At 34.6% G+C, this 16333-nt stretch overlaps 3 protein-coding genes across 3 annotated transcripts; 1 reads left to right on the top strand and 2 right to left on the bottom strand.

The window, feature by feature from the left end:
• Positions 1–1809: 1809 nt before the first annotated feature.
• On the top strand, positions 1810–2737 carry LOC117668907 (olfactory receptor 9S13-like). Its single transcript, XM_087893641.1, is given in 3 exon segments — positions 1810–2395; positions 2398–2538; positions 2541–2737. Coding segments are annotated over 3 exon segments (924 nt in total).
• A 5050-nt stretch (positions 2738–7787) lies between these two features.
• LOC117668835 (olfactory receptor 5J3-like) lies at positions 7788–9112 on the bottom strand. The gene is made up of 2 exons (XM_060693613.2): positions 9104–9112; positions 7788–8729 (listed from the first exon to the last, which is right to left on the bottom strand). Exons 1-2 carry the CDS (start codon positions 9110–9112, stop codon positions 7788–7790), a joined length of 951 nt encoding a protein of 316 aa, XP_060549596.2.
• A 6061-nt stretch (positions 9113–15173) lies between these two features.
• On the bottom strand, positions 15174–16109 carry LOC117658134 (olfactory receptor 12D1-like). The gene has a single exon (XM_034406254.3). It carries the CDS (start codon positions 16107–16109, stop codon positions 15174–15176), a length of 936 nt encoding a protein of 311 aa, XP_034262145.3.
• Between the last annotated feature and the right edge of the window lie 224 nt (positions 16110–16333).

The raw sequence follows: 16333 nt of genomic DNA, 5'->3' as shown, positions 1-16333 counted from the left end.
AAATGAACCTTTATAATTTAATATCTTCTTTTGAAGTTCAAAATCTATGATGATGCTGATGCTAATAATAAAGAAGAAGAAGAAGAAGAAGAAGAAGAAGAAGAAGAAGAAGAAGAAGAAGAAGAAGAAGAAGAAGAAGAAGAAGAGGAGGAGGAGGAGGAGGAGGAGGAGGAGGAGGAGGAGGAGGAGGAGGAGGAGGAGGAGGAGGGGGGAGGAGGAGGAGGAGGAGGAAAACAATGGTTGTACCAAAAGTAATAGGAGCCCTTGGAGCAATACCCAAAGGGTTGCCTAGATACATGGAAAATTTGAACTTATTAGACCTGAATATTCTGATTTAGCAAAAAACCACCTTAGAACTACCTATATACTCAGACATTAACAGCTCTTAGTTAAATCTTGAAATGTTAAGTTTTTACCAGTCTGACTGGTAAAATCAAACTGAAGATCAAATCTTAAATAATAATAGTAGCAGTTGTTGTAGTAAACTGGCAGTTGTGACTTAATACGGTTGTATTCATAATCATAATAATGATAATAATATAATAATAAATATAGTATTTTTATTATAGCGAGTGACCAACTTCATCAAATGACAAAATAGATAGCCAGTTAAATAAAATGTTTTAAGTGTTTCTACACAAATTGCCAGAATAAGAAAAAAGAGGCTTACAAGGGTGGAAATATTAGGCTAAAGGAGAAGATTCAATATATTGAAAGAGCTAAAAATTTGACACTCTTAAATGATTAAAGACAGCCCTTTAGTGCTCAATGGTAAAATTCTAGGATACTAAATTTCATAACTGTTAAAGTATTCATACATTTGACAATGGACTCTGTTGTACCCTAAATTTAAAAAAAAATTACTGTTTTTATCAATATTTAATGGGATTGTCTTGGCACCTGTGCAGAAAGGTAATTTAAAAAATAATAATAACTAAATTGAAATAGAGTGGAATGAAGTGGAGTGGAGTGGAGTGGAGTGGAGTGGGGTGGGGTGGGGTGGGGTGGGGTGGGATGGGATGGGATGGGATGGGATAGGATAGGATAGAATAGAATAGAATAGAATAGAATAGAATAGAATAGAATAGAATAGAATAGAATAGAATAGAATAGAATAATTGGCCAAGTGTGTTTGGACATGCAAGGAATTTTCTCTGGGGCATAAACTTTCAGTGTACATACAAACAACAAATAATGTAATGTAACTAATAGGAGAAGATAGAGAAAAAATGAGAAGGATAATGGTAATATAGCTATTATAAACAATATTTTAAAATATACAATATTTTAAAAGAAGGAAGCAAATGGTTAAAATTTGGATAAAACACCATATTTTAATATAGTTTTGGGTTTTTGTTTTTTTTTAAAAAAAACAAGCTAGTATTACATTAATTGGGCAGGGAAAGGATATTAAGTTTATATAACTGCATTTAAAGAAAATTTGCATAACAGACATTGCAATGAAATAATAATTTTTAAAAAAGCATTTGGCTCATTTACTAGCCAAATGAGAACTTGATAACATATATTTAAGAAGTGAGATAGCTTCAAACAATAAATGTTGGAAAAAGGATGAATATGTATTTATGTTTAAGTAAACAAGATAAGGGCAATTAATTTAAGGTGCAATCTCATTGAATGCCCCCATGCCAAAATGAGCATTTATAGAAATGCACATTGATTCTGAATTTAACTCTTTTTCATGTGCTTTTCATGTATCAATTTGGGTCCATGTATTTTTGCTAATACCTCTAGAAAATTGTAAGCATTGCATGTTTGTTATGTGTCTTTTTATTTTAGGTATGTATCATGGAGAATTGTAGCACTGTTACTGAGTTCATCCTGATGGGTTTCAGAGACCAACCGAAGTTGGTAATAACGTTTTTTACTATTTTTCTGGTATTATACATCACCACACTGGTTGGAAATGGTGGTATGATCACAATCATAAATGTTGATCCTCAGCTTCATACACCTATGTATCACTTCATCAGGAATCTATCCTTCCTGGACTTCTGTTACTCTTCTGTCATTGCTCCAAAAGCTCTAGCAGATTTCATTGAGAAGAAAAATATCATTTCATATGAGGACTGTGTGACCCAGTTGATGCTCTTCACCATCTTTGTTACCACAGAAGGTTTTCTTTTAGCTGTCATGGTCTATGACTGCTTCATTGCCATTTGCTATTCTCTCCTTTATCCATTAAAGATGTAAAAGATTTCTTGTCATCATTTGGTGGCATCTTCTTATGTATGTGGTTGTGCCAATGGTGTGATACAGACTACTGTTTCTTTCCATCTCAAATTTTGCAATCATAGCAAGATCAACCATTACTTCTGTGATGTCCCTGCTGTCATGAATGCTGCTATGACAAATACATACATCAATGAAGCTGTGATTTTTCTCTCTGCAATGTTATCATTGCCATTACTACAGGAGTGATATTCACCTCCTATGCTTATATACTTTCCACCATTCTCAAGATGCATTCAGCAGATGGTAGGCAGAAAGCTTTTTCTACCTGTGCATCTCACATAACATCTTTTATGGGACTGTTTTCTTCATTTATGCTCAGCCAGCATCCATATCTTCCTCTTTCCAGAGTAAAATTGTGTCAGTGTTCTACATTTTAGTTATCCCAATTTTGAATCCCCTTATCTATAGCCTCAGAAACAAAGATGTCAAAAAAGCTCTGAGAAGGGCTTTAGGCAGAAGAAGTTTTGTTTTCTTGAGTTGATGTAAACTGATCAAGCTCTCTAGCTTTGAAACTGGTCTTCATTTTGCATGTGACTTTTGGGAAGAGAAATTAAGAACATTGTCTGTTTTGATGGAATGTAGAAAAATAACTTTTCAACAATTGTTCAAGGTTCTCTGCATATCAATGAGAGTAAAAGTTGTATTAGTTATTTGAACATTGAAAATTGTCTTTGGTTTCTCGAGACATGTAGTATCTGTTTTTCTTTGTTCTCATATTTTAATAAAAAAGAAGTATTATTTTCAACATTTTCCCCATTTGCTTTAGAAAATAACTTTATTATTTTGTACGTATTTTTCTTGTACATTGTGTTTGCAAAGAAATATTTGTTCTATAATCAAACAGGAATTTCTCTCTAGAATTGTAATGAATTAGAAAATGGTTCAGAATGCCAAATTCAAGACCACATTTTGCATTCTGTAATAGTGAATTAGTGTATCCTTATTTCTCTGTAATTAGACTGCTTTAAAGAAAGGTTCTAGAGCATATAGAACCACATCTTTATGAGATAATGATGCAATTTTCCCCCTTTTCCCTTAATTTAGTGATTCAACATTGTCACTCAGATTATGAATAATGTAATTTCAATCAACTCCTCTACACACGTTCTGCAGAAACAGAATGTTTTATATATAATCATCAGAATGGGTAGGATAATTCTATATGATAGTCTTTAGCTGTCGGTCTCTCAGGTTCTATCATCTGGACATATCCTGCTTAACAGACCCCCTTTCTTTGAATCCCTGACATACTTGACACATTACCATTTGATCTATTAAAGTGACACTATGAAAGAAAATAAGGTGTAGTGGTGTGTATTATTTTATGTAGATAGATGGTAGATGATTGATACATAGATGGAAGATGATTGATAGATGATAGATAGATAGATAGATAGATAGATAGATAGATAGATAGATAGATGACAGACAGACAGAATATGTGCCATTAAATGTGTGTTAATTTTTAGTGGCCACATAAAGTTTCACTATAATGATCTCTCTATGATGTAGTCCTTAAAGTCCTCCAATGGTGCACCTTTTCTCATTGTAACAGACTCCACTAACTTTTTCCTCATTATCCTCTTCTTTTTCCTTCTAATGATAGATAATATTTCTATTTAAATTTCAAAGCAAATAAATATAATTATTATTAATAATAACTAATTATAATAGGGTATATGTTAGCCTTTACAATAATCTCAAACAATGTATCTCAGCATAACAAAATGTCCTTAAAAATTCTATATACATGTAAACTCCAGGATCCATTTCCCGCTATATTTATACTAGACTAGAAGTAATGTTGTAAGATTCTTTAATCTATATTTTATGCACATGACAGGACGCTTTATTCAATATATGCTTTAATTTCCAAATGTGGAATAAATTTCTATAGAATTTACTCTAGCAATATGTTCAATGTTTTTTTAAATGTTATGCAAAAAAGTTTGAGACATATGCATCTGTCATTCAACCAGTAAGACAAGATTTTTTTTTAAAAAAACCATCCTTTTACCATTCTTCTTGACAACTGAACTAGAAAGAGAATCTGAATCTGGCAGAAATTTTTTAATTCTATTCTTTTTCCTAATAAATTCATGTTTCACCATTTCATTAGAGAACTTCAGATTAAAAAGAGGTGTCTCAGTAAAAAAAGGGGGGAAAGGCATTATATTTCCCCTCTTATATCCTCTTCCAAAGTACACTGTGTAAAAATCATTTGATGATGATGATGATGATGATGATGATGATGATTATTATTATTATTATTATTATTATTATTATTATTATTAGTAGTAGTAGTAGTAGTGGTGGTGGTGGTGTAAGGAACCTTAGAACATGTTGACATTCAAAATTTGACATCTCAATTTATTAAGTAATTCACATTGTAAGAATATGTAGGATTATGAAACTGTAGTAGATGCATATCAAAATGTAAAAAACAATAAAAAGTCAGGGAAATTATTGTTCTATTAATGGGAGAAAATGGCAAGAAGGTTATGAGCAGCATGGAGAAAACCGAACTGGTTGTCATTCTTTACATTTGTCTTTACAAAAAGGGAAAAACAATCCCATCTATCAAAAACAGTAATGTAAAAGACAGATTAGTAATACAAGTCAAAATAGGCAGGAAAATGATAAAATAACACCTATTCCCTCTAAACCAGTTGAAATCATCAGGTCCAGAAAGATTATATCCCAGGATTCTGAAGGAACCAGCAGACATCTTCTCAGAATCAGTGAACTATATCTTACAAAAAATCAGGAGCACTGGGTAACTACCAGGGGACTGGAAAAGAGCTGACATGGTTCCCATTTTCACATGACATGGTTCACATGTGTGGACATACTATTAGTGATCACATTTCATAGAATATTCTTAAAGTAGTGGACCCATCTTAAAGTAGCAAAAAAATATTGCAACGGACCAACAAAAGAGCAGGATAATTGTCTTCTGTGATGTATCACCACTTTTCAAAGTTTACCCTGACATGTCATTGGCTGAACTCATGACTTTCTACTAGCTTTGTTCATTTTCCTTGTTCCATTCTCTCTAATAATTGTTTCCCATTTTTATATTATCTCCACAGTGCTTCATATTCCTTCAGCCAAAGAAAAACAGAAAGTATTTTCCATATGTCTCAAATATGTTTTTTCAAAAAGCAACTCCACTGTTTTTCTTGAGGAAGAAAAAGAGGATGTTTCACTTCTCATCCAAAAGCTTAATCAGTTGTGACTGATGAATCACAACTGATTAAGCTTCTTGGATGAGAAGTGAAATGTCTCTTCTTCTTCCTCAAGGAAAAAACCAGTCCAGTTGCCTTTTAAAAAAGCATCTTTAAGACAATTATGACCTGGATGATTGAGAATCTCCATAAATATTTTCCATTTATGTGTCATGCCTTTTGATAGTCACTATTTTCTACTTCCCTTTTTACCTATGTACATCCAAGGGCCTTCACATCTGTTGATTCCAACAAGCTAGTATTTGTCATTTATACTGTTCTAACACTTTCTTAATTCAGTCAATTACTGCCGAAGAAATCCAGAATTCAAAGATATTCTTTGCAAAACTATTCTTGGGACTTCTAGGATCTTAATCAAATGGGTTACTACACATCTTGCTTATCGTGATATAAAAGCATCCCAAAACTGTTCGTTGAAAATATGTACCCACAATGTCATCCTCAAACCATTCATCAGTCATAGCCTCCACAGGTCTTTTCTTGCTCTGAGTCAAAAGTGGTGTTTTCTGGCTTCTATAAACAGTGCTATATCATCTCTCTAAAATGATTCATTTTGTGGTAGACAATTTTTCTAATTTTATACCAAGCATTCACTGAGATTGTCGATGAAGATTCTCAGTCATCCAAGTAGAATTGTCTGGCATTTAAATTTTGGCAACTGGACTTTTTATTGTTGGTTCTACACTTTAATAGTTTCTGTAGTTTTCTTTACAGCAGTGCTAAAATAGAATAATGTCTGTAATGTTTGACTAAACTTAAAGCTATTGCTGGCTCAAACTTTTTTTTTTTTAACCACAAAAGAAATTACAAAATTATTATTATTTTACATGTAATTCTGTCAAAGACTCTTATTCATACAATATTTTGAAAGCTATATCATCACTGAGCCCATTGGTGAATGAATGAGCTCTGTATTTTACTAATATTGTACTGTTTTAGAAACTATTTTTATTAATATCTCTTAAAGTTTACATATACTAATGCTACTACCACTAATAATAATGTTACAAGTACATCAGATAATTAAAGGGTGGGGGGGACACCTGGAAACGGTTATATACTGTATCACTGGACTTATTTTAAAAATTCTGAAAGATAAAATTTTTCTAATTCAGAAAGGGTCATCTCAGTAATAAAAGTCATCATCATCATCTATGCTGATTTTAAATCAATAACCTCCTCAAGTTATTATAGTAGAGTATAGTAGAGTAGAAATAGAAAACAAGGTGATCTTTTCAATTTCAAATGTCAACATTTATTGCCATATTCTGGCAATACAGTAATAGTACTTTTAAATATTCAAGAAGAGCAGATTAATGGAATATAGGTAAAATATAAAGATTGTGAAACATAAAACTGTGATATATATTGTTGAATTATGAATTTATCTAACTGTAGTTGAATAAAATCATAAGAATAATTTCTTTGAAAACATTTCTTTTTAATAATTTTAAATTTTCTGCAAAACAGGGGATACACTTTTGTATCAATACAATATACATAATTTAAATATTTTGAATTTAGATACTTCATATCAAAGGGTCTAAACTAAGAACCACATATCTGGAACCAGCTCCTTTATGGTAATATTCTTAAGGCAATCATTGTCCACCAAGATATAATTTTTAAGTTTCAAATATGAAATGCTATCTCAAATATTCTGTTGAATAGACAAACCTGTCACTTTTATTTTATTCCACTCATTAAAACAAATATAAATATATATTTTTTCATTTATACATTACTCCTTCTATGAGGAAGATGGATAGTTAAGAAGCTTGATATATAAACAAATAAAAATAAATTGTCATATACCATTATAGAAAGTGAAAGAAATAATGCACATTAAAAAAAATCATATGTGTATATTCTCATATGACAATTATTGATCAACTAATAAAAAGTTCTCAATCATAACAACCCAATCATACAGACAGCTATAAATAGAATTTTAAAAAGTGATCTTAGATTTATGAAAGATAACATCCAATCATACCAATGTTATTATACTTTTATTTATAATGAAATATGGTATAGTATTTTAAAAATAGATTTCTCTATAGTTTAAATGTAGCGATGTCAGCAGTATGAGGTAATTATGTCAAAATGATAACAAACATGGATGAACTCATGCATATTTGTCACTTGTCCCCCTTGCCCACCGTTGAAGATATCTACGTCTAGTCAGCTTTGTCAGCCTCCCTGAATTTTTGTCCTAAGGTCACATAATCTCTCACCATTGGATAAGAGATTACCATTAATAGCAGATGAATTCAGAGACACTCAGTTTGAGAAACAGAAGTCTAGCAATAATATCTGGGGTACTTTTTTCAAAGCCTCTTTCACTTCCTTGTTCCTCAAACTATATATGAGGGGATTGACCATAGGAATGAGAATGGTATAGAATAGAGAGAAAAGTTTGGTTGAACCTCTTATTAGTGAGTCATCTGGCAGGAGGTAAACAATCATTAATGATCCATAGAAAATGGTGACAACGATTAGATGAGAAGAACAAGTCGAAAATGCCTTTTGCCTCCCAAATGTTGAAGGGATCCTCCAAATGGCCAAGATGATGAAAATGTAAGATGCAATTGTCAACATAAATAAAGGAAATGTAAATATAGAAGATAACAGAAAGGCTATTTCAATAAACAGTGAAGTATCACTACAAATTAACTTACTCAGAGGGACAAAATCACAATAAAAATGGTCAATATAATTGAAGCCACAATAAGTTAACTGTGCCATCCACATGACCACTATTGAGACAGAAAAACCACCACCTACCCAAGAGCCAGTTGCTAAAGAGATACAAACCTCTTTATTCATATAGAAATGATAGTGTAGTGGCTGACAAATAGCTAAATATCTATCATAAGACATCACAGAGAGAAGACATGTTTCTGTAGTCACCAGGAACCCAAATAAATACAACTGAGTAAAACAACCAGAAAATGTTATATTTCTATTCCCTGTTACGAAGCTGGACAGCATTCTGGGCAAGATGGTTGAGGTATAGCAAATCTCCAGACAGGATAAGTTTCCCAGGAAAAAATACATGGGATTATGAAGGTGTCTATCAGTCACTACCAAAATAACAAGGAGAAGATTCCCAGTCATGGTCATAAAATAAATGATAAGAAACAGTAAGAAAAATAGAATCTGCAGTTCAGGCTGATCTCCAAATCCCAGCAAGATGAAGCCTGTGATGACAGTTTTGTTTTCCTAATGGAAAAAGTTTGTATGTCAATATAAAAAAGGCATATCAAAATGCAAAACTGCAATGCATGCATGAGGAAAATTATTTACATAATTTACATAATCTTATATATGCACATGCATATGTAAAATTTTATATTATATATATTATATATTGTATAACATTTTACAGTGGGAGTTGGATAAGAAAATATCAACCTAGATAGATGTCTTTTTGACTTCTTGCTACTGTAGATATACAGAATAATGATGCCTTTATCTAAATTGTACAACACTATAAAATATAGCTGCAAATATAATGCTAATATTACCATATCTAATCTTTCTGAAGCTATGGGTAATTTTATAATAATATGGTCATATTGTTTATGAATTCTTACCAAATTCATTGATAAGGTAGTTCAGTATGTATCTAATCAACAAAGTTATTTGGTTCCCTCGAAAGATACAATAGATATAATTTGTTCATAACTGATTGCTTTTATTTTCTCCAGACAGTTTTAGGCTCATTAGCCAATATTCTTATGGGTATTCTTTTAATACGTTATAGGGATTTCTTTGAACTTTTACTTGTTCAATATTTCCATAATTTCTTCCATTTGAGTTGATCTGTTATTTTCTTGAGAAGGAAAGACATTTCACTACATTTCCACATAAAATGTTGGAACAGCACATCAAAGAAAACGACATTTTGGAAAGTATTTTAGAACCTTCTCTCTCTGCCTAACTCCCTGACTGTCTTTCTTCTTCAAATATCAGATCTTATCTAAGTCTAACAGAAATGTGATGAATTGTTGTGATTGTTCTATTCATTTAAAACAAAGGACACAGATGGAAAGCAAGGATGTAAATCATCCCAGTGATCTGGAGATCATATACAATTAAGAAAATAAACTATTATTAAATGAAACCATAATGAAAAATGGATATAATCAAGAGCAATAATGCTAAATTTTCATAAAGCTTGTATTAGAAGATTTACATATATCTTCATATTCAATTTATTTTTCTACTTTCTACTTTGAAATGGATTGATGCAATGGGATTTAGAACACAATATATAAATTATATATACATAATTTCAAAGGCTTATTGAATCCAGATTAGTAATAAAATATGTAATGAAATTTGATATGGGTTTTTTAAAATCAGTATTATATTAATTGCTATTTTCTTCATTTAAGATATAAAAATATCATAACCTTATTAGGTAAAGGTTACAATGGATAATGCATTTATTGAGATCTAACCTTTTGAAATCTGGAACATTAACTTCCAAGTAAAATATACAGAATTGCATTCAGAAATAAAGTTACATAGTAGCAAAGTACTTTTTGCAATTTGTTTCTGATACATGGGATTGCCATGATAAGTTCCAGACAGAGCTTGGACCATTCCCTGAGGCTCTGGCTCACACCTCGACTGAGGACCTAGTGGCTGCCTGGGATAGGGCAGCCGCTGGAGCCTTGGATCAGGTCGTGCCTTTGCGGCCTCTGACCCGGTGCCAGTCTCACCTGGCTCCTTGGTTTACCGAGGAGCTGAGGGAGATGAAGCGCTGGAAAAGACGTCTGGAGAGCAGTTGGAGAGCCAGCCTTTCTGAATTCGACCGAACACTGGGAAGGTCTCATATTAAGACTTACCTAGTGGCGATAAAAGCGGCAAAGTGCGGGAGGACCCCTTGGAGGGTAGGGCTGAGGACTTTGTGCAATATCTGTATGACAAAATTGCTCAGATTCAGGAAGACTTGGACTCTGACTGGATAGATTCAGGAGGGATGGCGGAGGCTGGGAAGAGTTTGATCCTGTGACTCCCGAAGACGTGGACAGGATTCTGGGTAGACTTAAGGCAGCCACATGTTTATTGGACCTTTGTCCCTCCTGGTTGGTGCTGGCTTTTCGGGAGGTGACACGAGGCTGGCTCCAGGGGATTATGTTGAAGTCGATAGATCTAGCCCAATAACTCAATGAATGGCAGAGCAAGTACTATATCTAATTTATGAATAAGTATATTCATCATATAAATTCTGACACATAACTAATTCAATTCTATCTCTTTCTCTTATAAGTTTTCAATGCGATCTGAGGGAGGATCAAAGGTGGATGGATTTTATACCCCGGAGGGAGGAGTCAGAGGTAAGGTGGAGCTATAATGATGATGTTTATCAGTGGTTAACCCTTGCTGAACTTAATATGTGGATCTATACAGAAGTTAGACATTTCTATTTGACAAAAACCCCTCTAAATGTCTAACGGAAGGTATATCTTAAACAATTATATATGTTTTACATGTCTACACACAGTTTAGTCATTAGATAGGCATGCTGTTTGGATTGTAATGGTTTAGTGAGAATGTCCACTGTTTGCTCCTCTGTTTCGCAATGGATGGCCTTGATGAAACCGATTTCTGAAAGTTGCCTGACATGTTTATATTTAATGTCTATATAATGTGACCTTTGGCCAATGGCATCGGCCTTGGATATTTCGATAGCTGCTTTGTTGTCTTCGTGTATGACGATGGGATATGAAGGCTCTGACCAAATGTCACTGAGCAGATCGTTGAACCATGTCAGGTTGTTAACGGCTTTGGACAAGCACACAAACTCCACCTCGGTGGTGGAAGTGGCCACTAGTTTTTGTTTGCCTGTGTACCATTGTATGGGGCTGTTGTTGAGAAAGATGTGCTCTTTCTGCTTTTGATGTCTCCTGCCCAGTCACAATTGCTAATTTGCATAGTAATTATAAGATTGAAACAAATTGATCCCTTATCTTCTTCCCTAGTCAAATGTGGGAAATAATATTATATACAGTAATCCATTAAATATTGGAATATTGTGTGTGTGTGTGTGTGTGTGTGTGTGTGTGTAGTTAATATTTTGGGTTTCTTCCCGTGTAATTGTGGATATATCCCTAAAAGGGTAGAAGCGACGTTTCGACAGAATCTCATCTGCCATCATCAGGCTTATGTGAAGGGTCTTTTGCTGTAACTGCTGTTACTATTTCAAATCTGGTGCTGGTAGTCTGGGATGGCTCCACCTTTTCATTCTGATTGGTTGGGAGTCCTAGTTTGTGTTTATTGGCTTGGCTTCGGGTGTATGGTCGGTTTTTCTCCATCAGGTGGCAGGGCTTCATCTTTGTGGCTGGTTTGAATATGATTTGGTTGGGACTTGTGACAAAATATGTCTTTTGATTAGTACTTGATCTATGTTTTATATTTGGTGTTAAGATTCGTCTATCTATGAGAGCAGGTTTCCAAAGAGTAGGCAGACGTGAAGTGTCATCCTGTTTATTCATGCAATATGGTCTTTTCTCTATTTCAATTGCCTCTCTGATTATTCTGCCATTGAGATGTTCTATTTTTGCAACTGGTTTTGTATTATTAAAATTAATATTATGTCCTGTTGTATTTATGTGTTGAACTAATGATGATGTGTGTTCTTGCTTTAGTATTGAGTTTTTGTGTTCCTCGATGCGCACACTCATTCTTCTGTTGGTCTGTCCAATGTATGTTGATGGGCAGGAAGCACACAGGATTTCGTATATGCCTTGGTTTTCTAATTCTATTTTGTCCTTAGGGTTTCTCAGAATGGACAATATCTTTCTATTTGTGCAAAATATGGTTTTGATGTTGTGTCTATGTAGTACTTTGCTAATTTTATCTGTTGTTCCCCTTATATAGGGCGAGATGGCTTTCCCATTGTTTTGTTCCTCTTGTTGTTTTTTCTTCTGTCTAGGTGTTGCATGTTGGATCATATTGATGACTTTATTTCTACAGAACCCATTTGATGTCAGTACATTAGTTAGTGTATATAATTCTGTTTGTAAATGTGCTTCATCAGCCAGACGTTTAGTTCTTGTGGTTAATGTTTTGGCAACAGAGTTTATTTGTGCTGGATGGTGGCATTGAGATAGTGGTTCATATGTGTCTTCTTTTGATAGATGGTATGTCCTAAGGTGCCATCAGATTTTTAATAAATTAATACATCGAGGAAAGGTAACTGGTTTTCTGATTCTATCTCCATGGTGAACTTTATTTTGGGATGGAGCTGTTCAAATATACTAAGAAGTTTTCCAGTTTATCTCTTCCATGTGGCCAGATCACAAAAGGGTCATCAACGTATCTGAGCCATAATTTTGGTTTGTTAACAGTTTTTTCTAAAGCATTGGATTCGAATTCTTCCATGAAAAGATTAGCGATGACTAGTGATGATGGTGATCCCATTGGTGCACCTTCTACTTGTTTATATCTCTGTCCTCTGTGTATGAAATATGTGTTGGATAAACAATGTTCTGTTAAATCTGTGATATGTTTCAGTAGTTGATATTTGTTTTTAATTGATGACAGGGCTTCTTTGACAGGTATTTGTGTGAATAGTGATACAACATCGAAGCTTACAAGAAGGTCATTTTCTTTTATGTGTTGCTTTTTTATTATTTGTATGAAATTGTATGAGTTCTGTACATATGAAGCAGTAGATTCTGCGTAAGGTTGCAGGTGTTTTGCTAGATATCTGGCTAGATTTTGTAACGGTGAGCCTATGATATATCCACAATTACACGGGAAGAAACCCGAAACCCGAAATATTAACTATACACACATATATACCCGTGAAAACTTACACACACACACACACACACACACACACACACACATATATATGTGTGTGTGTGTGTGTGTGTGTGTGTGTGTGTGTGTGTGTAGGTCTTTGGTTATTCGGGTCTTCTCCCACGTAAAATTGGAAGTCTCTTGGCGACGTTTCGACGAAGTCTCATTCGTCATCTTCAGGCTGGTGTTCTCGGCTTCGTGCTTCCAGGAGCAATGTGAGATCGCAGCTGTCTCTTCCTTTTAACTGCTAGTGGGGGTGTGAACTTGGCTGTGTTCTGATTGGTTAGGGGCTTGGCTGTGCTCTGATTGGATGGGGGGTTGGTTGTGCTCTGATTGGCTGGGGGTGTGTTCTGTTTGGGTGGGGGCTTGGTTGCGCTCAGCTTAGTCTGAGTTGCAGGGGGATTTGAGCTGGTGAGCTTCGTTGTTGTTGTTTGGCTTCATGTTTGTGGCCGTGCGAGCTCTTCATGGTGGGTGTCAGTCTGCTTCATGTATGGATTGGAGGGGTTTAAAGTGGCTAATGATGCAGCTGCGGTCTGGCTTCTGGTCCTTGGTCATGGCTCATTATCAGTGTGGGTTTGAGTCTGCTTTCTGCGTGGATGTGTGGTGGTGACATCCTGTGTGGCTCTCGTGAGTGTGGGTCTGGTGTCATTCATCGTGTTAGGGACTCGTTTGTCAATAAGGGCAGGTTTCCAAATGGCTGGTAGGCGGGAGGTATCGTCTCGTTTGTTCATGCTGTGTGGGCATTTTTCTATCTCGATGGCTTCTCTGATTATTCTGTTGTTAAAGTGTTCAGTTTTGGCGATAGTTCTGGTCTTTTTAAAGTCAATATCATGTCCTGTGGCTTTAAGGTGTTGGACCAGGGAAGAAGTTGGTTCCTCTTTTCTGACTGAGTTCTTGTGTTCTTCTATGCGTGCACTTATTCGTCTGTTGGTTTGTCCGATGTATGTGGTGGGGCAGGCGGTGTATGGGATTTCATATACTCCTTGATTTTCTAACTCAATTTTGTCTTTGGGGTTCCTTAGTATGGTGGATATTAATTACATTGTAGAAGCATTTCTGGCTGCTCTATATCCCTCTTAGACATTGATACTAGGTGACTAATAGTTCCCCAATATATCTGCCTTTCTTCTTTGCATAATTGATAAGTAAATGTATTTTGCCACAGTTGCTTTCTCTGCTAAACCTTCTTTCCATGCAGATGCCATGAGTTTTCCATCATGAAATACCATAGAATTATATCACTTATTGTATTAATGGGTAACCTTTGATTCACAAACTGCATATCTCCATAAACTGCAACATTCTCAGAGATATTGATAAGAGGTGTATTTTCCATATTGAAGTTGCTGTAATAATAAAAATCAGCATACCAACATTCATATTTTAAAAAGTCAAAGTACCTTATATTGAAAAGTGTACAATGCCTGTAATGGACTTCCATTCATAATTTGAAGTACAAACAAAAATGTAAAACTAAAAATCTTATTAGTCTCATTCAACATGGAAAACGAAGAGGCAAGTATTCAAAAACAGTGCAGTGATGCTGCAGTGATGAAGGTAATGAATAAAGTAAGGTAAGATTGGGGAAACTGAGGATCCAATCCACACTGAAACATAATATATATATATTGGTGGTTTTGTGTTTTCTATCAGCAGAAATAAACTTTCAAGATTATTCTACCAGGAATAAATCTAAATTTTATCTGCCCGTGGGATAAAAGGCGGTATACAAATATAAGAAATGAAATGAAAAAGACAGTTCAAATGAGAATGAAAAGTTTGGGAAGATCAAATGTCGCATTAGTGACAATGAATTATAATGGGTAAAATATATTTTCAGCATTTACTCTAAACAAAAGGTGTTGTTTTAACCCAAATCTTTTTCACTGCTCTTTTAACATCCTGATTTCTCAGTATATAAATAAGTGGGTTCAAAACAGGGGTAATTGCACTATACATAAGAGTCAGTATCATGTCTCGTTGAGATGAGGTACCCACTGTAGGAATCATGTAATTAAGCAACACAGGAACATAAAGTAAAGCCACCACAGACAGGTGAGATCCACAAGTGGAGAAAGCTTTTTGCCGCCCACTTTGGGACTGCATTTTGAAGAGGAGGAAAGTAATAATGTAGAGATAAGAGAGGACTGTGATAAGAAAAGGGCCAATTGCAATGAAGCTGGTCACAGTATTGAGAAGCATAAGGCTGAGTTGTGTGCCACCACAAGCCAGTTTTAACAATGGTTTTGTATCACAGACAAAATGTTCAATATGATTTGGTCCACAAAAAGGTAGATGAGCAGTCACTACTGCATGCATCAAAGCATGAAGAAGACCAGTGGACAGGGAAGCTGCTGCCATCAGGATGCAAATCTCTTTTCTCATGAGGATGGTATAGTGCAAAGGCTTGCATATAGCAACATAGCGGTCATAGGCCATGACGCCAAGAAGAATAGCTTCACTGCTGCCCAGGAAGTAGAAGAAGAACAGCTGGGTCATGCAGTCATTGAATGAAACTGTCTGCAGTTCTGACAGAAAGCCAGAGAGCATCTTTGGTACTGTTGTTGAGGAGTGGAAGATATCAAGGCAGGAAAGATTTCCAAGGAAAAAGTACATGGGGCTGTGAAGGTGTTGTTCAGTTAAAACTACAATACAAATAGCTCCATTCCCAAGTAAAGTTGCCAAATACAACATCAGAAAGATTGCAAAGAGTATTTTCTTAAGTGTCATGACTTTGCTAAAGCCTAATAAGATGAATTCTCTAACTTCTGTTTGGTTTTCCATCACTAAAAAAGAAGCAGAAGGTGATACAAGTAGAAAGAAATAATTGTTCAATGTTACAAAAAATACATACAAGTCAAACATAATAAAACTTAACTAATAAGGTACAAGTCTGTAACAAATGATAGATAAAAAGAAGAAAAATGATGAGGCATGAATTTTTTTTTTATACATTAGGACCATTATTTTATGGTCCTAATAGGAACATAAGACATTTATAATAGCAA

Source organism: Pantherophis guttatus, chromosome 4 (assembly GCF_059756535.1).
Source record: "Pantherophis guttatus breed Tessera chromosome 4, ASM5975653v1, whole genome shotgun sequence".
Classification (NCBI taxonomy): Eukaryota; Metazoa; Chordata; class Lepidosauria; order Squamata; family Colubridae; genus Pantherophis; species Pantherophis guttatus.
The sequence above is the reverse complement of the archived record's forward strand: the minus strand, read 5'-3'. Positions and strand labels throughout refer to the sequence as shown.